This window comes from Ictalurus punctatus, chromosome 26, assembly GCF_001660625.3.
Source record: "Ictalurus punctatus breed USDA103 chromosome 26, Coco_2.0, whole genome shotgun sequence".
In the NCBI taxonomy this organism is placed as follows: Eukaryota; Metazoa; Chordata; class Actinopteri; order Siluriformes; family Ictaluridae; genus Ictalurus; species Ictalurus punctatus.
Window position 1 is genome coordinate 13,368,752 of NC_030441.2, and position 24,786 is coordinate 13,393,537.

Sequence of the window (24,786 nt, forward strand, 5' to 3'; positions counted from 1 at the left end):
CCAAGGTTCTCACCCTTATCATAGGCAGTGACAGAAAATCTGCCTGTACTTGTATCTATGTCTTATCTAGCCATATATCCATATATCTGTGTGTAATGTGCTGTAGTGTACATGAGCCCTACTTGTGGGACTGCTCAAGTTACACGTTCCTGAAGCACACATGCCGGTTAATTCTTCTGATTTTTCAGTAACGCTGTTGTATGTGGACTCAGAAGAATCTTCCAGGCCATTCTCCTGCCCCTTAATGCACCAAAGTGTGAAGTCAATATCTATTAGTGGGCCATATTACTAACACGGCTCAAGATTTACAATCGAATGTCACATTTGCTAAGCCTCTTAGAGTTTTTCTGCATTTATGTGCTCCTCAGATAAAAGTAAGCTGTATTTCATAGAGTGGTGTAGAAACATGGGTGGTACAGGGTAGCAGCTGCCACCCCAAATCTGACTTTAAGAGACATATTCGAAAGTTGTTACTTCGTTACAGTTCATGCAGATTTGCTGAGTCATATGGAGCTCGTATTAATTTTTAAATTTTTTTTTTTAAATATAGTATTGTTGATATTTTGACCAAAGGTCATTGTTTGGCTTTCATTTTATAAAACAAATCAGATGTTGTGCAAGTGTAATCATCATCCTTTCGTGACTTGGTGGTACCACCCATTTGCCGCCCCATGTCTAAAAACATGGCTTGATTAGAAAAAATTTAGGATTACCAAATAGGAACCGGTGAAAAAGTACTTTTCTTTTATATGATAAAAGGGTAAAAGTCAATAACAAGTCAGAAACTCAGCTATGAAAATTGTTGTGTATGTTTATGTGCAATCTTTAGATTGAAAACTTGCATTTATGATAATTCTGTCAACATGGTTGTGCAGCAGTTGTGCAGCGTTGCTGCCCCCCAGTGGGTTTCCTCTAGGTTCTCTGGTTTCCTCCCAGCTCCCAAAAACATAAACATCCACAAAAAATATGTGGTAGCCGGGGGTCGGTCCACCAAGGCCTCTGCCCCTGATCATTACTACTCCTTCTGCAGGTGGTGGGCCCACTAGGTTGTGACCAAAAGAATGAGGTCATGGATACAAGTAGCAGAAATGAACTTCCTTCGCAGGGTGGCTGGGCTCAACTATAGAGATAGGGTGAGGAACTCAGACATTCAGGGGGAGCTCATAATAGAGTTGCTGCTCGTCTGCATAGCAAGGAGCCAGTTGAGGTGTTTTGGGCATCTGGCTAGGATGCCTCCTGGACGCCTCCCTTGGGGAATGGTTTTGGGCATGTCCAATGGGGAGAAGACCCTGGGGCAGACCAAGGACTAGACGGAGAGATTATATCTCTCGTCTGGCCTGGGAGCACCTGGGTATCACTGTGGAGGAGGTATTAAATCATCCAGGAGTTGAATCAATAAATCTGAATTTCAGATACTGTGATAGCAGCTTGCTATACATGGATGTGAATTATGAGCATATGTTCTAAGCTACATTCTTCTTCCTCACCTGCTAACTTACCAGAATTTAGAGTTGTAAGCTTAAAGTTCCTCACTATTTGCTTACTCTCTGCAGTATTCTCCATAATAAATTAATTCTGGTCTATGGCTGACATTTAAACTCGTATTGACTCGTACTGCCTGAACAAGCTTAGGATCAGTGAGACAGTTTGCATATATGGTCAGTCAGGCAGAACAGACTAATAAATATGCAGAAGTATGATATTTATTTACATAGTGCAGATATACACTAAGATGAGGCAGTTTTTCTCCAATCTCTCCAGTTTCGGTGACCTCATGCCCACCGTAGCTTCAGATTCCTGTTCTTGATTGACAGGCGTGGAACCCAATGTGCTCTTCCTGATGTTGTAGCCCATCCACTCCAAGGTTCAGTGTGTTTCTGTTCACCACAGTTGCATAGAGTGGTTATGTGAGTCACTGTAGCCTTCTGTCAGCTCAAACCAGTCTGGCCATTCTCCTCGGACTTCTCTCATTAACAAAGCGTTTCTGCACACAGAACTGTTGCTTACTGGAAGTTTTTTTTTGTGTGTGTTTTTCCACACCATTTTGTGTGCAATCTAGGGATTGTTGTGCATGAAGGTCAGCAGTTTCAGAAATACTCAAAAAGCCTGTTTGGCACCAACAACTGTGCCACATTAAATCACCCCCCACACATTCCAACCTGTAACTGCATGAGTTTATGCACTGCAACCAAAATTGTCTGATTGGATAATGGCACGAATAAGCAGGGGTAAAGGTGTTCCTATTTAAGCTAGTGAATGCATTGCAATAAATCAGTGTTATGGGTGTGACATCTGAGACAGCGTGAAGGCAAAAAAGTACAGTTTTGAAAGTACTGATAACATTTAGTAAAAAGATATGGGTATGTTACTCCCTCTGTTGAAACATGCAGTTTGTGTGAGATCTGACAGATAAGTGACATAAATATAGACTTGCATGAGTATTTAAACGTGATTTTTCAATAGCAAGGCCGCCATTTGTATGATATTAACCAAACCACAACGACAGCTCTGTGCTTAACTTCCTGTGCTGATGACTGGACGTGAACCTCCGCTAAACCCTTCAGTGCATTCCAGTGGTTCTTAAAGTGACCGATTAAGGATTCGTGATTTTTATAATGTGCTACAGTAGTGGAAAGAACACCCTTCAAAAGTTATTGCATGATTATCCTGTTTGAATTGAATAGGTTTGATCCAAGCTATAATAAATATTAGGTCAGCCTGAACCTAAGGTGTTTTGTGAGTGGAAAGTTCAGGGACAAAAGATATATGGAGGTCTGAGGGAAAATTTGTTGGTTTAAAAAAATAAAAAATAAAAATTTGTCAAAAGTAATAGACTCCAGACTCAGGATTTAAATCCAGTGTAATCAGACAGTTAGCAACCTGGTAAAAGAGCAAGAAAACCAAACAACAAAATTAGCAGAGACAGAGAAAACATTTATACAACATATAACAAATTCAAGGATTTTCTCAGAGGCTGCTGTGAATTGTAATAAACAAGTCTGCAACTGCAAAAAAGAAAAAGAAAGATCTCTGTATTGGATGTGTATCAACATGAAGAACAGATTAGCAATACACATGTGCAAAAAAAAAAAACTTGATAAAATAACCAGAGACAAAAAAACATTGCTGTGTTTTAAAAGTGTCCAAAAAAGTATTTTTAAAACACCATAGAAATGAGATGTTTGACAGTATAATCTATTCACCAAGCAAAAATGATCATGTGCAAAAGACAAAACGGAAGATTTGAATATTTATATATTATATAACTCTGTGACAAATTATTACACAAAATCCCAGCACTTGTCTAGAAACTTCATTCATTGATTTCAGCAGAGACTATATTCTTTGATACCTTTCCAGCCTTTGTAGACTGATCTCAGGTCAGTTTACCACTTTCTATTGTAATGATTAGTCATAGTAATTGCAGTAAGGTAATACAGACACTAGACCAGCCTTAAGAAGAAAGTGAGCTGTTTCAAAAAATTGTGCGTATCCTTTTTACTGTTGGAACAATTAAAACTCATTATATACACAGAAACTAATTACAATACATAAACACTCACCGCCCGCTTTACCGGGAACACCTGTACATTCATGCAGTTATCTAAATCAGCCAATCATGTGGCATCAGTGCAATGCAAAAAAAACAAAACATGCAGATACAAGTCAAGAGCATTAGTTCATGTTCATATCAAACACGGAATGGGGGAATAAAGTGTGATCTCTGTGACTTTAACCATGGCATGGCTGTTGGTACCAGAAGGGCTGGTTTGAGTATTTCAGAAATCGAGTCATCACTGCACTGGATAACTGCATAAATGAGCAGGTGTACAGGTAGTCCTAATAAAGTGACCCAGTGAGTAAGTACAATGGTGCTTGAAAGTTTATAAACCCTTTAGGATTTTCTATATCTCTGCATAAATGACCTAAAACATCAGATTTTCACACAAGTCCTAAACATAGACAAAGTGAACCCAATTAAACAAATATTATACTCGTTAGTTATTAAATAACCTATTAAATGATCCCATATTTCATATCTGTGAGTGGAGAAAGTATGTGAACCTCTAGGGTTAGCAGTTAATTTGAATGTGAAATTAGAGGGAGGTGTTTTCAATTGGATGACAATTAGGTGTATGAAAGCACCCCATTTTATTTAAATAACAGGGATCTATCAAAGTCTGAGTTTCACAACACATGTTTGTGGAAGTGTATCATGGCACGAACAAAGGAGATTTCTGAGGAGCTCAGAAAAAGAGTTGTTGATGCACATCAGGCTGGGAAAGGTTACAAAACCATCTCTAAAGAGTTTGGAGTCCACCAATCCATATTCAGACAGATTGTGTACAAATGGAAGAAATTCAAGACCATTGTTACCCTCCCCAGGAGTGGAGACCAACAAAGATCACGACGTGTAATAATCCACGAGATCACAAAGGAACCCAGGGTAACTTCTAAGCAACTTTGGCTAATGTTTAATGTTCATGAGTCCAGGAGAACACTGAACAACAATGCTGTGCATGGCAGGGTTACAAGGAGAAAAACAATGCTCTCCAAAAAGAACATTGCAATACACCTGCAGTTTGCTAAAGATCACATGGACAAGCCAGAAGGACAACGGAAAAATTGTGTGGGTGGATGAGACCAAAATAGAACATTTTGGCTTAATTGAGAAGTGTTATGTTTGGAGAAAGGAAAACGCTGCATTCCAGCATAAGAACCTAATACCATCTGTGAAACATGGTGGTGGTAGTATCTTGGTTTGAGCCTGTTTTGCTGCATCTGGGCCAGGACGCCTCGCCATCATTGATGGAACAATAACTTCTGAATTATACCAGAGATTTCTAAAAGGAAAACGTCAGGAACTCTTGTGAACTGAATCTCAAGAGAACATGGGTCATACAGCAAGACAATGACCCTAAACACACAAGTTGTTCTACTAAGGAATGGTTAAAGAAGAATAAAGTTCATGTTTTGGAATGGCCAAGTCAAAGTCCTGATCTTAATCCAAAATACATGTTGTGGAAGGACCTGAAGCACTTAGTTCATGTGAGGAAACCCACCAACATCCCAGAGTTGAAGCTGTTCTCTACTGAGGAACGGGCTAAAATTCCTCCAAGCTGACGTGCAGGACTGATCAACAGTTACCGAAAATGTTTAGTTTCAGTTATTTATGCACAAAGAGGTCACACCAGATACTGAAAACAAAAGGTTCACATACTTTAGCCACAGATATGTAACATTAGATCCATTTTCTTCAATAAATATATGACCGAGTATAATATCTTTGTCTCATTTGTTTAATTGGGTTCTCTTGATCTAATTTTAGGACTTGCTTCATATTTATGCAGGAATATAGAAAATGCTAAAGGGTTCACAAACTTTCAAGCACCACCGTACATGAATAAATTAAAATTCTATACATCGTGATTGAGTCAGCCTTAGACACAGTCACTAAGACAAGAAAATAAAAAAAGTGTTTGCATACTGCATCATTGCAACAGTCACACTCCATTTGTTGCTCAATAACCTCTTCTGAATGAACCTTTAGGAATATTAAAATTCAGTCAAATCTAGCTCGGTCCCCATAGCGACCCGTAATTGCAGTGGCTGTTGCTACATCTCCAAAATCCAGAACAGAGCATGTGTGTTTACGGTTCATGATGTAGGTCATATGCTGTTACACGCATTTTGTGAATCCTATTGTTCTGGACCTTAAAGAAACGACGCTGCACCCTGATGAGCTCATTTACATCTAGGCACAACAGAACAGACCAAACCATTCCAGTTTGTCCAGGGTATAATGACTGCAGCCTCAGCATCTTTTATTTCCCAAGCTTGCAAAGTTTTAATGCCCTCAAGCATGATTTACATGCTGGTCCCAATTAAAACCCACCTTATCTGAACCAATTCAGAATTGTCTCAGGTTTGAAACAGCAAAATGTATTATTATGTTAGACACAGTTCTCAGAATGCAGCAAAAGAAGAACTAGTTTAGGACACTCATCATTTTGTCAGAAGATAACAGAAGCACAAAATCAAATTATGGTCCCTCACTTCATTGTTAACTCCAAAGCACATGCCTAGGCTGGAATGCCTGAACGCTAGTCTGACAGAGCGAGCTTTCTGAATGGGCAGGAGACATGACTAGGCCAGTAGAGATGCCTCCTTGTCCTTACTGTTTCAACGTTGTTGTGTTTGAGCAGATATTTTACTGGAATTTGTGGAGAATATAAAATATTACAAAACAGCTAACTATATCTAAGGTCGGCTTAATTTTGTAACCTTTAAAAAGGGACAATGAGGAAGTGATTAGTGCTGAGATGAGACGTGGGGTAGTGAAAGTGAGATACGGTGCAATGGCAGTTCTTGTTCTTTAAAATGACAACTTAGCCATTACTTATCAGTTTAAAACAATCAAAAATATTAAGTTAACGGTACACTAAAATCATATTAAATACGACACATAAAACACTGATCTCCTAACTTACATACACCATTTTCCTAAATAAAAGCTTGTGTACTCCACCTACATAGTACTGCTCTTTGTGAAGTGGGTGACAGACAAAAATAGCTTTTTTGGCCTTTCCATCGCTCTGTTCTTTTCATGCCGCGCTGTAAAATGGGGAGTCTTTCTTACTTCTTTCTCACCATCACACCCAGGAGGAAAATCCTCTCTCCTGCAGCGTGTGCTGAGTCTGTGGAGGTAAATGTGTATTGGATGTAACGTTTGGTATCTGTATTTATCCTCTTTCCAGCCAATGAATGGATGCAACATCACACGGTCACCAGCAGAGAGCATAAGAGTTGTAGTTGAACTAGTTCACCAGTAGAACGTCTTCATAGGTGGTGGTCCTGTGAGGAAAGCAGGATTTAAACATCATGAGCAAAATTATGATCTGTACTGGATGTGCTCAGAACAACAGACATTCCTGTGAGGCAAGGGAAACATTAACAATCCTTTCACTCAACAATTGCTACTATTTATGACTCGTGATTTGTCTTAAGAAAAAGCTCTATCCCGTGTTGGGGCGGAGTTAATTTCCAAGCTAGAAATGAACAAACTAGTCATGATCTATTGCATCAGGAGAGTTACAGGCAGAATAATCAGAGCCGGTTAGCATTATTAAAGCTTGATCCTACTAATTAGCCTCTGCTAGCTCTCATTCCCTGTTAGATTACCCTAAAGGACACTGGAACGGATGCTAACTCGGTCATATCGACACACATCAGCACACACTTTGTGTGTAAGTTGTCAGACCTGTCACAGCAGCAGAAGAAGGAGCACGGTGATGTCTCCAGTCCCCGGAACTTTCCAGAGCTGGGCGTGTCTTTACACTCAGCGATGAATGCGTGTAAATCGGTGATGTGAATGGGCTCCTGAGTTTGGTGCTATTTACAAAACACAAACATTACATGACACAAAGTTGAAGACAGTAACATGGCCACATGCATTCTCTCAATCACCTTACCATTCAGAAAGAAATATCAACTATACAGTAAAAACAACACTCCTTTTAATACTTTTTTATTCTCTGCCATCCTTCCAGCTTACCTTGATGGTCTCATACGCCCCGGTGATGAGGGCGATGAACAGCGAGAGCACCATGTAAATGAACAGAGCGATAAATGTGTACAGGTACACCTAGAGATAAAAGACATTTATATAGAAAACTTGAGACAGTTTGAAAATTTGGTCAATATAAGAAATTGTATTTAATGAATTGCATGAAATGCATCAATGTGTTAGCAGTACAACATATGTCAAATTCATTGCAATGAACTGTGCTGGATTGCAATGCAAACTAAACAAACATAGACCAAGGAGCATAGTTTCCCATCATGTTCCCTGAAAACTACTTTGGTGTCTCAAAAGTCTCCTTACATAGGGGGAAATTAACACGATTGATCAAAAGATCTTCCAAAATGTTTCATACTTAGTTTATATCAATTTTCACAGATAGCCTTTAACCAAAAAAAAAAAAAATGGACAGCTGTGGTATATGTGTGTGTGTGTGTGTGTGTGTGTGTGTGTGTGTGTGTGTGTGTGTGTGTGAGAGAGAGAGAGAGAGAGAGAGTGAGAGACAGAATGGGTGAATGAGAAACAGTGTAAAGCACTTGGTAGCACCGCTAAGGTTAAACGGCACTTTAAAAGTGCAGACCATTTACCATTTACAAAAGAATAAGGTACTGAAATCATTCTCATGACTGGATCAGGAAGCTGTCAAAGTTTAGGAGTAAAAAGCATTACATTAGAAAACAGATATACAGTGCCCTCCACTAATATTGGCACCCTTGAGCAAAGAAGGTTGTGAAAAATTGTCTTTATTGTTTAACTATTAATATTTTTGTTAAAAATATTCACAAAAATACTCTGCTCTCAGGGATCTCAGACAACTGCAAACAAAACAGGTTTATATGAATTCATATGAGAAAAATATATTTGAAGTATATTCCCATTGATATTTTACATTTTGTTAGTACACCTGGGTGACTAGGAACAGGAAACTGTTCAACCATTACTTCCTGTTGCACAGGAGTATAAATATGATGTAACACATAGGTCAAATTCCCTTAGTCATTCATAACAATGGGTTAGACCAAGGAATATAGCTGTGATGTGCAGCAAAGGGTTGTTGAGCTTCACAAAATGGGAAGTGGCTATAATAAAATAGCACACGCATTGAAAATGCCCATTTCCACCATCAGGGTAATAATTAAGAAGTTCTAGTCAAGTGGAAATGTTATGAAACAACTTGGAAGAGGACGTGTGTCTGTATCGTCTCAATGCACTGTGATGGTTCGAGTGGCCAGAAAATCTCCAAGGATCACAGCTGGAGAATTGTAGAAGTTAATTGCGTCCTGGGGTCACAAATTCTCCAAAACTACAATCCGAAGTCACCTACATCAAGACAAGTTCTTTGGAAGGGTTTCAAGAAAAAAGCTTCTACTCTCATCCAAAAACAAACTCAAGCGTCTTCAGTTTGCCAGACACTACTGGAACCCGGATCGGGTTCCATGGTCAGATGAAACCAAAATAGAGCTTTTTGGCAATAAACACCAGAGGAGGTTTTGACGCACAGAGAGGTAGCCATATGGAAAAATACCTCATGCCCACAGTTAAATATGGTGGAGGCTCTTTAATGTTTTGGGACTGTTTTTCTGCCAGAGGACCTGGACATTTTGTTAAGATACAGTACATGGCACCATAGACTCCCATCAAATATCAACAGATATTAAATGAAAACCTGACTGCCTCTGCTAGAAAGCTTAAAATGGGCCGTGGTTGGATCTTCCAGCAGGACAATGATCCAAAACATACATCAAAATCAACACAAAAGTGGTTTACTGACCACCAAATCAAGGTCCTGCCATGTCCATCCCAGTCCCCTGACTAGAAACCCATAGAAAACCTGTGGGGTGATCTGAAGAGGAGACTACACCAGCGTGGACCTCGAAATATGAAGGATCTGGAGAGATTCTGTATGGAGGAATGGTCTCAGATCCTTTATCATGTATTCTCCAACCTCATCAGGTATTATAGGAGAAGACTCAGCTGTTTTCTTGGCAAAGGGAGGTAGCACAAAGTATTGAATAAAAGGGTGCCAATAATTGTTGCACAGCTCTATTTAACAAAGCTTTTTTTTTTTGGATAAATCTGTCTTTTGTTTGCAAATTGTTTGATATACACGAGAGCAGAGTATTTTTGTGAATATTTTGAACAGAAGATCAAAAGGTTAAACAATAAAGACAATATTTCACAGCCTTGCTGATATTTACCAAGTGTGCCAATATTAGTAGAGAGGACTGTACAATTTAATGCTTTTTAAGACCATTTTAATGCTACATTGATATTTTTTTTAATGAGGACACAGCCATATAGCTAGAACATATCAGCAGATTGTGCTGCCCTATTCAGAAAACAATATCACAGCAGAGTCAGGTTGAAACATGTAGACAGTAGCAGTGCAGGACAAACTGAAAATGAAGTTGCATAGAAGCCCATGTTTTAGTGTGTGTAAGCAGTGGGTAAAACACACCTGGCTGAAGACCCACACCAGCGTGCTACTCTCCTGCATGCCACTGAAGGTGACAAACATGTCGTCTCCATTTATCAGAGAGAACAGGCACTCTGACACCATGGACAGCGAGCGAAACTGACAGGAAGAAGAAAAAACAAACAAAATATAGAGGTATAACAAGTAATAAGTTATTAGAGAATCTATAAGTAGAATGTCATTCTGACAAATATAATCGATAAATAACACTGAAACAGGTCTAATTATAGTAATGACCATGTCATGAGTCTGTTCTCAACGAACATATAACATCCAATTGTAAAAGCCAACAGATAAATTAAGATTAAAGTAAGTTTCTGAGCTATGCTCAGCCTTTGTCCATCAAAACCTACTCATCAATTGGTAGTGAGCTTTTATGCATTACCTTGACATGATATGGCCCTAAAACAATCCAGCCACAGAAGCAGTAGCCCAGATAGATCACTGCCACACAGCAGCAGAAACGGATCACGTTAGGGAACGCTGCACGCAACGTCACAATCAGAATCTGGAGACAAGATTTCGTAAGAGAACATTTTCATGCTTTATCCTTTCAACAATGTTACACAAGTGTATGGTGGATTTGTCAAATTTGTCCAAAAATCCCTGAAAGCAAGTATAGAGGCTTGTGTGTGTGGGTGTGTATGTTGTTTTCAGTTTGTTAAGAATGTTAAAAATGTATGTGCTACTGGATTGTAGAATGCTGTCTACATGTCAAGACTGCAGAAATGTGTTTCAAAACAAACAACAAAAAAAAGATAATGATTATGTGTGGGCGTGTTTACATCTTCATAGAAACCAAATGTGCACACAAAGATCGGAATATCTGATCATTTTGACCAGGTGGGGGACAATCAGCTGGTCCCCAAAACAGCAACTTTTATTAAAAACAAACAAAGAAACAAAAACCTGAACTATAAGAACCAAAATATTTCCTTTTGGAGTTGGGTGCATCCATAGCCTTAATTAGGACAATACTCACAACCAAGACTATACGTCTCCATTCAAGCCTTTTTGTACGTTGCATACACTTCATAAGGCACATACACCAAACATTTCCTAATAACGAAGCTATTAAAGGCAGTTCGATTCTTTTTTCCCCCCTTTTTTGTGAAACACATAAAAAATTAAAAGCTGGAATTTTAAAATGGAGCCAGCAGGTTGAGATTGTGTACTTACATTGTACTTCTGGAAGAAGCTGAGGTAGCGAATTACTCCTACCCACACCAACAGTGTCGACGTTCCCAACAAAATCCCGCACACGTCATAGGACGAGATGTTCTAAAAGGAGAAGGAGAAGAGGAAGAGGAAGAGCCATGAGGTTTGGTTACAGAAGCCATCAGCCATAATTAAGAACGTCTGCAGAACTCATTCCCTTTTTTTGTTGTTATTTAGATCAATTAAAAACCCAAAATGTTTTAAGGCTACCTAATTCCACTCAAATGTGTCTACAGAAGAAGAAAAAAAAAAATCCACATGAATCAAAATTGTCATACGGAATAATTATCTGTAGTACAATTCTAGCAAAAAGCTTAAGAAGCCACAACAGAAGTACAACACCACTGGTATGCAAAATGCATGCAAATGTCTCAAGCTAAAGCAAAGATCCTATTCAAAAGCAGTATTATATATATTTGTTTTCACCACCAATTGCCTTTAAACTTTCATCAATTCTATTAATTTGTTCTACCAGTTTTAAACATCTTGAAATCCGTTCTTTTGAACAGCTCTCTCAAAGCAGCCTTCATTTTAAATTGATGTTTTCATCTTAAAAATGGCCTGAATAGAAGGTACATCAAAGTTGAACCAAAAGGTTCTTCCAATACAGACCCTTCCTACTCTAATAAGAAAGTATCTTTCTTTCCCGCTCTCTCTACACATTACGTACCTTGGACTCAATGCCGATCTTTATGAAGGAGCCGGCGATGGTGAGCAGATCACTGATGATGAGCAGGATGTACCAGCCATTGATGAACTCCATCCTGTCCCCCCAACACACTGAGCGTTTCAGTTTGTTTTTAAAGTACTGTACAAACTCCTGGACAAGGAAAGTATTCGTATAAGCCACAAATTCAAAAGCATTATGTTTATTTCTTAAGGAAGAACTCCTTATTTAACTACAAGTATCTCCCCTACATGCTGAAGGAGGATTCCTCGGAAAATAGAGCGCCCACAGAGCACCAGAGAGAGGCCACACATAATTGCCACAACCACATCAAAGGCCACCCGGGTGTAGCTCTCCGCTAGATGAGAAGGGAAGAATCAGAAATAAAAAAAAATTTAATAAAAATCAGTCAGTCTTGCAGAAAAACAAGCACATGTACATGTTTTAGGAAGCAGAACAACAGGCAAAACAATGATTAATCAACTTTAAAAAGGGGAAATGGAAAAGGTAAATACACAGCGCACACACTGCTAGTTTTATTCATTTATTTGCGTGCTTCTACGTTATGCTTTATCTCACCCTCGGTACCTGGATAAAATGGATCCAACTTAAAGCACAGGCTGCATGGAATATTTTATACACCAATAAACAGAAATATTATTTAAAACATTAAATAAGTCTTTGTGGCTTATTTAACATTACAGTACAATTTTAATTGCTTAATATTACATATTTCATTTAATTCAACAGGTTTATCAAAACAGTAACACAATAATCAAGACTACACATTGTTAAAAGTCTCCTCAATGAAACTGAAAGACTCGATCACAATCAGAACTGGCAGTCTCACCATGGCCGGATACACTGGGGTCTCTGCACTCCTTGATAGAGACCTGGTTTTCCAGACTGATCTTCACCTTGCCGCTGTGAGCCTTATTGTCCAGGACGATCTGATCAAAAAACCACAGATTATATTTATATTCCTAAGTGAAAAATACACACAGAATGACTTACACAGTAAGCTTTATAATTAATGTGACCTTTCTTAGACATGTCGGTCTATTCTGACTTTGATTAATGGTTTCCTACAATACCCACGGGGTGCCATTCAACTACTTGCTGATATAGCAGCACCAGAAGGATTTAGTGCTTGCTCTACCGAGACTGGCCGATGCAGCGGCATTTTAGTCCTTTAGTCTGTCCGGCTCTCTTACCTCCTCATCACTCGGCTCAAAACAGATCAGGTTAAAAACTTCAACTTTCACGCTAAATCCCCCACCGACACTACCACACTCGTCATCTCAGTCATCATGTCCATCATCTGCCATAATTCGGAGCAACTTTGTTGTACAGCTGCACTGCATTCTTGAGGCCAATGTTTGCATCAATATCTCCCTTTCCATCTACAACGGATTTCTCATTAATATGACATTGAATGTCGCTGAAAATCGTGAGTGAGAAAATAAGCACTTGCTCTTTAGGTTTAACAAGCCAACAGCAAAATCTGACCATTATTCTTTCTCCTATTAAACACCATTGTAAATGCCGGACAACCTCTAACTTCTCATATAACAAAAATACAGAATAACCCAGAATAACTCCAATAACTAAAATACAGCATCAACCAACATATTTGCACCAGAATTGCTAAACACATCAATATTTCAATCTAAAATGTAAAAATTCAATGTGTTTTGATGTGGAATTTCCCCCCCATCAACAGACATGTAATCAAAATCACTGGGCAAGTTTGAACACTGGGGACTAGACACTGATCCTAACACAGGAACTGTTACTAAAAGACAAATGCATACGACTCTTAGATTGAAACAGAGAAATGTCAATGGTAAATTACAACCAAATCCAAAAAGGTTATGGGACACTATGTAAAATGTAAATACATGTAAATAAAAACAGAATGCAATGAGTTGCAAATCTCATAAACCAGCCTTTTGTTGCCCCCGTCCCAACTTTTTTGAGGCGTGTTGCAGCCATCAAATTTAAAATTTCCTTTTTTTTTTCTTAAAAATGGTACATTTACTCAGTTGAAACATATGCTTTCCATGTTCTATTGTGAATAACATATGGGTTTATGAGGTTTGAAAATCATTGCATTCTGTTTTTATTTACATTTAACACAGCGTCCCGACTTTTTTTTTGGAATTGAGGTTGGAGTCTTCACTTAAGATTCCGGTCGTTTTTGTAACCAACAGATTGGCAACAAATGGAAATACAAGACTATGTGAATGTGATAATGGACAGAAAGTTCCTGTTCAACAATATTAAAAAACGAAAATACCACAATAGTCACTTCTCAGATAAGAAGACTCACCGTGATTACAAAAGTGTAACAGTCTGGAATCTCGTTGTTTATGATGGTCTGGAGATTTATAGCCTTTAGCTGAAACTGTATTGTAACGTTGATGAGCCTGAAAAAAAAAGAGGAAGACAATAAAACAGAAGAAAAGGAAAAAAATATGTATAAATAATAAATGTAATGAAAAAAATAGATTTTTTTGTTGTTGTTGTGTGAATCTTACTTGTGAAATTTAAGAGTAAAGTTTTTGAACTCATTTTTCACAAAGCCATCGGGTATGCTGAGCGGTGAGACTCCTACACAATCTACAACGAGAATGAGACACGGAGAATGAGAAGCATGTTAAAAATTTCTGTAATCACACATTCAAAAAGTCTGTAGGAAGAGCGCTGCTCATTTTAGTGTAAATGGTTTAATGGGTTTACATTTAACCTCAGGAGATAAACGCTAAGAGCCAACAGACAAAGACTAATCCTGAACCAAAATGGATTTTCAATTAGAATTCCCAATGGTAGTGTGATTTAGCTGATGATAAGGCTTAATGTATCTGGAAAATATAGAGGACATAATGAGTGAAAAACTAAAGCTTATCTGCTGAAACCTAATTAAGGCTAATGTTAACAATACGTAGACCAACATTCAAGCAGGCAGTACAAGTAATCCTAGACAGTGGAGAAACAAACAAGGCGACAGAACAAAAGATTAGCTCCGGTATGAATCCAGAGACCTGTAATAATGTGTGGGTCGATGCTGAAGGTGTCATTGGCTGGGTCGATGCGGCCTTTTTTATAATATTGCTGGCAGAGAGACAGAGCGCTGCCATTGACGCCCACTCCGTACACGTACGCGTAGCGTCCCACAGTGGTGTCTGGCAAAATCAGGTACTGGAGAGACGGAGAAACGGACGGTCAGGATGATATATGAAGAGCGTGATGGGAATAAGATGGAAAATGAAAAAAGGAGGAAGTATGAATCAATCCATCACACAGCTTACGGAAAAAAAGAGCCAGACTGTTACTCCTCATACTTTTGTGAACGGGAATAACTTAAATGACACAATACTGTCATACATTGTACACAGCGTCACTGACAGAGTAAGACTCAACAATGTAATTCCCAACATGAAGAAACCACAAAAGGATAAAAGATCACAAGTACATGAACACTATATTTGAACCACACAGTCATTTCTGGTAAAAACATAGCAATGTATGCTCATCCTTCCACTTTATTCAGTGGCACATCATGTTGCTGGGGAACGTTTAAGACAGAAAAACAGTGAGCAGTTTAAACCTAGAACCCAGGCACCCTTCTTAGATCTTCATCACCCACCCACCCACTTACTGTATTGAGTAAGTTATACTGGAGCTAGAACTAGATTCAGCAGTATCTCCAGATACGTCTGTACATCCGGGAACATCCGGTTCTCACTGTAACTTAAATTTACAAACAGTTTTACTGTCAGTTCTCATATGAAGTAACATACAGGAGTATTATCTATAAGGATATACAACAGCAGAAAATACAGTGTCAAATCAAACAAAGCTAGTTTCAGTAAATAAAGTTCTCAGTCAACTGAACTGCGTAAAGTTTTACTATGCCACGTTTATAACATGATATCACTACATTTTACTCAAAGCAAATAAAGCAATTTCAAGAAACCCAATAAAAGACACATGTTTTAGTGATTGGATGAGCTCACCTGGATACAATACATTTGTACCCAAGAACTGCTGCTGTAATCATAATGACAGTCCTGTGCTCATCCCAGGACTCTTAATCTCAATTAATATACTCATCCTGAGGCTCTAAACTCCCATTCTGACTGCACAAGTTTACAAACTACTTACATTTTTAAGTATAGATTCAACATGACTTTAATTTATAACCTAAAATGATGACCTACCCATCAGTAAGTATAACATCTGCAGTTTTCAGTCATTCAGCATATTCAAAAGAAAATTTATTTAGCAGGATATTCACTAGTGTTTTTTTTTTGGTACAGTTTAATGATAATTTCTATTATAATTGCTGAGAACACCAAGTTGAAGAACAAACAGTATAATGGATGTGCACTTGGTATTTCTTCTACTCTTAAAAGATATTTACAATCTCCTCCGAACGTACCATAGTGTTTAATTCCTTACTTGACGGGTACTAATACACAAATCACGTTTCCTGCATAATGTATTTTTGTCAGTACCCTTTACCTGTTCTATTGCGTAATAGATTTGCTCATAGACGTCACTCTGCGTGTACACTGCCAGCGTGTCGTCAGCACCATCAACGTAGTCTTTAAGGAAAAGATGTTTAAAGGAGGCTGTGTTTTCTTCTTTAAACGTCACCACCATCTGGTTACTCAAACCGAACAGTACAAGCTGGAGAGAGGGGAAAGAGAGCTGTTGATAACTGCGGTATAAAAACACACACAAATCTGAAATGCAAAATGGTGTAGCATAGGTTTTGCGTTTTTTTTTTTTTTTGGTTAAAGATTAAAGTCGTCTTAAAAGCACCCTGAAAAACAAAGTTCTACTGCTCAGTGAATGTGAAGGTCTCTCTTAGCTCACCTGTACTGTCACTATGAAGATCTTTAGGATCTGCAGGACCAGTTTAAATGGCTTTCTACCCTTGGCATGGTACTTATCACACGGGCTCATGAAGAAATATTTCATTTTCCTCCGCAGCGCTTCCTCTTCCTGGTCCATGGTAACCCAAATTCCTGTCGCCGGGTACAACCTGGAGTTGTTGTGGTCAATGCAGTGGTCATGGGAACCATAGCAATTCACTGGAGACAGCAATCGATCTTTCTCTAAAGGAAGTAAAAACCAAAAAGGTATGATAACCAGCTGAGGTGTAATCTAATCTCCATCAAATACTTGTATGTTTGACAGCTTTTACATTGTAACATGCCAGAGATAGTTTTAGTGATTAGGTCATTAGGTGAGAATGTTAATATTTCTATGAGTTACAGGTAGTTGGAACTGGTTAGCATTATGTAAGTAAGATCACTATAACAGCCCCTATAACTATCACTGGTAGACATCGAGCATGCATGTATAGGAAATTTTCTTGGAAGCAAGTGAGGATAAGCTCTCTTTCTGTGTAAACTTTCACAGAAAACTGATAAAAACTATGTACGAGTCATTCCACCTGAACACACCTATACAAACAATTCGTTGTATGTACACAGGTGCATCTAAAAAAAATTTGAATATCATGGAAAGTTTGTTTCCATAATTTAAGTGGAACTTTCATATTTTCTAGATCCATTACACAAAGTGAAATATTTCAAGCCTTTTTTTTTTTTTTTTTAATCTTGATTATTACAGCTCATGGAAATCAAAAATCCAATATCCCAAAATATCCGGTTTCATCTCGATTTATAGTATTTTCCAATTGTGGATTTAAAAAAAAAAAAAAAAAAAAAAGATTGAAAGAGTTGTTGGAAGCACAGATTTCTAAGCATGTGGTTTAGCGGTTAAGGGTCCGGGTTACTGATCGGAAGGTCCGGGGTTCAAGCCCCAGCACTGCCAAGCTGCCATTATTGGGCCCTTGAGCAAGGCCCTTAACCCTCTCTGCTCCAGGGGCGCTGTATCATGGCTGATCCTGCGCTCTGACCCCAACTTCCTGACAGGCTGGGGTATGTGTAGAAAAGAATTTCACTGTGCTGTAATGTATAAGTGACCAATAAAGACTCATTATCATTATTATAATTTATCATGATTATTTATAGTTCTTTCTCAAAATTTCCATTCTTTCGAAATTTCGTGTTTTTTTTTTTAAACATATAAATACGTTGTAGCTGAAAGCATTACAGGAATTTTATGCAGCGCAAGTTACGCCAGTAATAAATCACGGTAAGTGGAACGCACGTTTGAGAAGTGACACTTGACCAACTGCACAGATGAAAGTGAAATAAGTTGTGATAAATCGCAAACTCAAACAGCCACAAGTCCAACCAACAGAGGAAGCAAAGTCAGCACTGTTTACTGAAGGTGTAATAAAATCACCACTACACACAAAAAATGGAAGTGAAAGCACAAAAAAAAAAAGAAAGTGGGGGGAAAAAACCCCAAAATGGTGCAACCAAGTTGAGAATGTTTAAGGACAGGAGAACAGCCTGTCTATAAAATGCTTTTACAGCATAAGTCAGCAGAATCACTGCGTCAGTGTGAAGCTTTTAATAGGTCCATGTTCATGATTCTCAACTTCACATAACCCTTCAGCATTATCAGTACATCGCTCAGTGATGAACATGCCTTAGAGGATTAGCTTTGACAAAAGGATTAAAATTGCCTGTCAAACCACGCCAACATTTCGCTAATCAGAAAACCATCTGTACCCGGAGAGCTGTCTGGTATCTCACCTCCAAGACAAAGACAGAATTCTGAATAATCAGAGAACATATGGGGGTATCTAGACTGCAGTTGAGTCTGTGAGTCTGATTCTAAGTGATAGAGTCAATAACACAGGGTAAGTAAATTGGAAAAAATCTCAACAGTCCAGCTTTTGCGTGCAGCACAGAGTCCGGGTGCGAGGTTTAAGCAGGACGGCCCACACTCCTGCTGTCAGGGAGATGCCCAAGTGTAACGATCACAGGTCTTATCTATGCCCATCAGTCAACACTGGGCCAGCCACAGCGACACACAACGCACGCTCATAACCATACCCACAGCATCAGCCTAGAGTAAATAATACCAAACCATGAACAACAAGATACCATGTAGAACAAAAATAACAAGGCTAAGCTGCAGGCTTAACTCGACACCACCACACACTTCTGGCAACAAAAATCTCCTCTACAGGACTTACACCATGATTACAGTCATCAAACATAATCACCACAAAGCACCTGACTCACCTTAACCATTACGTTAATTTAGTTATTTTTGTTCCCAAAACATTTGTCATTCGAGTGACATACAAGGAAAACACGCATCAACACCGAAAGACAAATTCACACTGCTACAACAGATATCAAACCGGACCGACGAAGCCTGCGTGGACTTCTAGAACGACGAGTTAGTGAGCGTTGGTCTGAGTTTAAACATACATTTATCACATCAAAAAGTAGGAGAGCGCATACTGGTGCAATTCAAATCAAGTCAGTTTCTATCGTCACTCCATCCATATACACTGCCTGTATACAGCGCCATATTGCACATTATGGCTGACGAACTACTTTAAAAACTGCATTAGATTAGATGCAGCACCGCGGCGGGGCGCAGCATATAGATGCAGCACCGCGGCAGGGCGCAGCATATAGATGCAGCACCGCGGCGGGGCGCAGCATATAGATGCAGCACCGCGGCGGGGTGTATTATATAGATATAGTTTAGATATAGTATTCCTATACATGGATCAGAATATACACTGTAGATTTGCTCTCAAACTGCCAGTAACACAGTATACTTTCATTTTTAAAAAATCTTTTAAAAATAATAATACATTTGTTTATTATTAATAATAATCAGCCAGTCTGTGCAGAAGTTTTTGTTGCAGCTTTAAAAACATTTGTGATGCAACTTAAGAGTTTTTGTTGTCTTTTTATTTTATTTTTTTTACAGAAAATTACTTAATTGGTGAAATCACAATTGCACAAAATGGCTTTGCACGGCCTTTCACAGTGACTACGTTTACACGGACAGCAGTAATCTAATTATTGACCTTATTCTGAATAAGACAATATTGTGATTAAGGTGTTTACATGAGCCGCTTTTAGAATACTCCTTTCATGTTCCTGTTTTACATGTTATAGAACATAGATCAATTAATGTCACACGAACATTACGTCCCCACGCCACGACGTCCCTCCAGAATTTCACGTATCAACATACAGTTCGTCTTCGTTATGGTACCGTATACAGTTTTGGGTGTTTTTATTTAACATTTTTCATGCTGTACATGCAAATAGACGACTGCTTGAAGTCCTGGGCTGCGTCCCAAACCGCATACTTACCTACTATATAGTAGCCGAGATACATGTATTTCACCTACTGTTTAGGACGCAACCGTGCTCTCTTGTTTGCCGTAAAACGGTTGAGCACTGCAGTGTGTGTACGTGTCCTGTCACACAATGTGGTGAGAACTCTCCCATGACATAAATAATGTGATTAAGGTGTGTACATGTGTGTAATACACGTCAATAACGCGACTAAAACAGGAATACTCCACAAGCCTTAATTCAATTTGTGTTTACTTAGAGTATGACCGTAATCGGATTAAGCTCATTAATAATCGCTGTTAAACATGCTAGTTTCTTAATCGGAGTATCGTCTCAATCGGGTTAATATCGGATTATTGTTGTCCATGTAAACGTACGGAGTCATGTTTGTTGGTAAATGAGACCTTTTAGCTGTAATCGTGTTCGACGCACATGAATCGAAGAGGTTGTGATTGCACCTTTATGTTTTGTATTGATTTGTATACAAGTCACTGATTTTTAGCTAATTGTAACATTATTATGCTCAGAGATCCACATAAAACCTACTATCTTCAACTCTTAAAATTAAACACACACACACACACAGAGATTGTGAGGCCAAATCCAAAAAGGGTTCCTTCTTATTTAGTATATTCTCTTTGAATAGGATTTTAAAGAAAAAACCAATCCTAGAGACAGGTGACAAATTAAAGGAAAAACCACAAGTGTATTAGTAAGGTGTTGGGTCTCTTGGCACGGTGTACCTTGGCATGGATACTACAAGGTCCCTGATAGTTTAGTGTCGACGAGTTAGTGTTTTGATAATAACGGTAGAGAGTCTGTTGACTGTGAAAACCATAGCATACTATTTACATCATTTTACCATCATACACCATAAATAGTATGAAAGTGTAAGAACAATATAAAGGTTTTGTTTCAGCAGCATGACAAGAGCAGCACAATACAATAATAAATACACAAGACTATATGGGTTATGGGTTCAAAGAAATCCCATAATACTAAAATACAGACTGCTGTACATCAGGACGGGATCCGAGTCTAATTGAGAATAAACAACGATCCACCAGATTTCCAAACAAACTCATACTTTTGCTTTAAATAGCATACTTCTGCCTTGTCCAAGCTTTTAAACCAGGATCACGTAATAAGTAAGATAAATAAAGCACTCAATGAGAATGACACAAGATGCTATAGGGGAAACAGCTGCAACACAATGCATTGGTTAGCAGATGTAAAAAAAAAATAAATAAATTATATACGTGTGTGTGTGTGTATATTATATATTATATTATATTATATATATATATAAATAATTTAAAATAATATTTTTATTATATATAATATTAAGTGTGAATTATAATCTGGTCTGTAATGAGCGACAAGCCGAGCTGTGTGTGAAATGCAGGCCGAGTTGTACAGCCTGAATCACCAGTGACTGAAACCTCTCAGACAGGTTATAAAAAGTGTAACTGAGTCATGGTACGACTGAGTTTAGCCCACAAGACGAAAGCACATGTTGATCAGAACCCTTGCAGAGTCTTAAATGGCCCACAGCCCAGGCAGCCATGAGCAGACTGTAAAATGACTGGACTTCAGATGCACGACTGAATCACTTATTCGATGCATAGGTCAACGTGTGTGGTTAACCAACTGCAGTGAGCTGAGGTTTCAAAACTCAAAACAGCTGCTGTAGCTGTCTTGCATTGCGCAGTTTTCCTGCGCTTTCATTTTGACACACGATTTACAGCTGGTGTGTTGAAAAACAAAAAACACTGAAATGTTCCGAAATCCTACAAGTACCTTGTATCAACGTGGACGACTGAACTGATTGGTGTTTGGGGGAAATTTGTTAACACGTCGGCAAAAATGGCATTTTTCTTTTTATGACCAAGGTTCTTTGTTTAAAAAAAAAAAGATGAGGGGAATGTGTTATATGAGCCTAATTTGAGCTAGATTAGTTTTATCTGGCAAAGTACTGTAATCTAAGGATTAACACTGAGATCCCTTAACATAATACAGCATGATTTAGCAGTGTCTGTCGTTCAGGTTCACACAAGCCTGAAAATCAATATTAGTATTTAGCTGAACCTACTATAATAACTGAACCTGACAAAGTTCATCGCTCTTCACCGTGTTATTTTTGTTGTTGTTGTTTTTTTACTGTCCTGTCAATACAGGCTCTTTTATAGCGACTCTATCCCGTCCAAATCAGCTAGTGGTAGTGATAAACAAAACGATGGTTGTTATTTGACGGCATCTTTTAGTTTAGCTGCTATTAAATAAATCATTGAGACTATGATGATGCAAGACTCGTTCATTTGGAATGAAATATCTGCAAATTCAAAGGCGTTTGATTTAAACCATTTCATTACTCTGCTTTTTCAGCATTCGGTCATGTTCAATGTTTATGGCAAAGGGTCTTTGAAGTATTTCAGCAGATCAATCAAGCTTTCAAAGTAATACTGAAGCCGAACGGATCGATGAGGGAAATAAGCCATAGTTCAGCGATTCCGGTTTTTAAAATATTTTTAATATGAACCATTGCAGCTCCTGTAAACGATTTAGTTAAAGGAAGCTCGTCATTGACAAAGCAGCGCGATCACAGTTTATTATAATTTTGTATTTCATTCACCCTCTCTGGTCTGATTAGCGTGCTGACGTACCTGTCTTGTTCAAAAAGAAAAGAAGTAATTCTGACGACAGAAATTCAGAAGTTTGCATTTACTCTTCTCTTCAATTTCAAAAACAGACGTTTCATCTGTTCAGAGTTCATGGTGCTAGTCAGAACTGGTAATGTGAAGCACCAGTGAGAAACACAAAACACAAGCACTTCAAACTGATGCCTTATATACAGCCATGAACTAATCACTAATGGTTAATCGGTAAAAGCGAGCTGTTGGAACCAGACTGGAGCCCCGTGTGCACGTAAGATTTGCATGTTTTCCCCAAGTTTCCTCCGGGTACTCTGGTTTTATTTATATTTAATTTAATTACATTTCGCCCTTATCCAGAGTGACTTACATTTATTTCATTTATACATCTGGGCGGTTGAGATTTAAGGGCCTTGCTCGAGGGCCCCTCTGGGGTTTGAACTCACGACTACTTCAAATCAGTCGCCCAACGTCTAACTGGTTTAAGAATATTGCTGAACCGGAGGCCGTTGCTCAGGATGAATGGGTTGATAATCCTCAGGAACGCTGCCAGAAGCTCTGCATCTCGTTTGCTGCAGGCCATAACAGCAAAAAGGTGCTCTACAAAACACTAAAGATGCTTGCCATGAAGGTGTTGAATAATTTCGAGACTGGAGAAGTGATAAGTTGCATTTTCAGTTGAATTTGACGAAACCCCTTGAAGCATTCGTCGTGTTGAACTATTTCAATTGCTTTTGTTTGATTCGTTCGTTGCAAACCGCTGAAAGTCTGTACATTTTGACAATAAACCTGATTTGCAATTTTGAGTGGAGCTGTAAATGTCCTTGTGTTGTAATGTAGAAAAATCTGTAAATAAGTCATCACTGGAAACTTTTTACTTTTCAGGGTTCGTCCTTTCCACTTGGAAACTATTCCACAAAAACTTTCAGACTTTTAATCCATTACTGTATCCATGGTAACAGTAAACAAGCTTAGAATGAACTGGAGATATTTAGTAGCAGTGTAATGATTTCATAACAATGATAGCTGGTATATCCTTATAGTAAACCATTACATTAGATTAGATATAAAATAGGATTGTGGACAGTGTGAAATGTTAATGATGTTGTTGTTGATGATGATGTTGTTGTTGATGATGATGATGATGATGTTAATGATTATGATGATGATTAATTTAGAGAGCAGGGCTGCGGTCTGCGGTCCTGATACCCCAGTGTGTTCTTCCGAAATGTTTATTTCCTTCTTCAAATTACAACTCTCAGAAGTTTTCGTTCCCAGAACCATAGGAAATGTAGGTTACAGTTAGGAGACATGTTGTGTTACCGGACATTGCGTTTGTTTGTTTGTTTGTTTGTTTGTTTGTTTTGAATGTCAGCTAGACAAAATTAAACCACTACAAGCTTGCTTAAAGCATAGTTCATGCTCTAGGTTGCCTATTTAGTTTTACAGTAGGAGCAGTATTAACTAGTTATACAGTGAATTTTTAAAAAAAAAATAAAACTGAATTGCAGACATTTACACGACTTGTATGTTAGATGTTTGGCTAAGAGCTAACCGAGAGCTCAAAACTCGTAAATCTGACTTACCGGTAGAGTCGTGAACGGCGTTATTTTGATCAACCAAGGCCATCTTGGTAGTGCGAGAGAAATATCCGTCATAAAAAGCGAGTCTGGGTCACGATGCATTAAAATAAGAGAAAACAAACCCGTGCTAACGCGCAAAAACAACTGATCCGAGCTGCTTCTCGTGTGCGCGTGAGACTATTTAGCTCTCAGTAAAAGCTCGCGCGTCCACACAGCGGTCATGTGACCACACCGCGTGACGGAGCGCTACTCTTCCATTTAGGTGTGTTCGATTTCATGCGGCGCTGCGCACACGAGATAGGCCCTTCTGCAGAGCCGCAGCAGCAGTTCAAGGCCAGCAGGCTCCGG

General features: G+C 38.6%; 1 protein-coding gene across 1 annotated transcript; it reads right to left on the reverse strand.

Moving 5' to 3' along the window:
• Positions 1-2,842: 2,842 nt before the first annotated feature.
• Positions 2,843-24,717, reverse strand: mcoln1a (mucolipin TRP cation channel 1a). Its single transcript, XM_017458096.3, has 15 exons — positions 24,442-24,717; positions 16,828-17,069; positions 16,471-16,638; positions 14,988-15,144; positions 14,484-14,565; positions 14,276-14,372; positions 12,794-12,893; positions 12,195-12,301; positions 11,947-12,096; positions 11,238-11,339; positions 10,444-10,566; positions 10,041-10,157; positions 7,556-7,645; positions 7,262-7,392; positions 2,843-6,855 (listed from the first exon to the last, which is right to left on the reverse strand). The coding sequence occupies exons 1-15, from the start codon at positions 24,482-24,484 to the stop codon at positions 6,819-6,821; spliced, it is 1,746 nt and encodes a 581-aa protein (XP_017313585.2). The 5' UTR covers positions 24,485-24,717; the 3' UTR covers positions 2,843-6,818.
• Between the last annotated feature and the right edge of the window lie 69 nt (positions 24,718-24,786).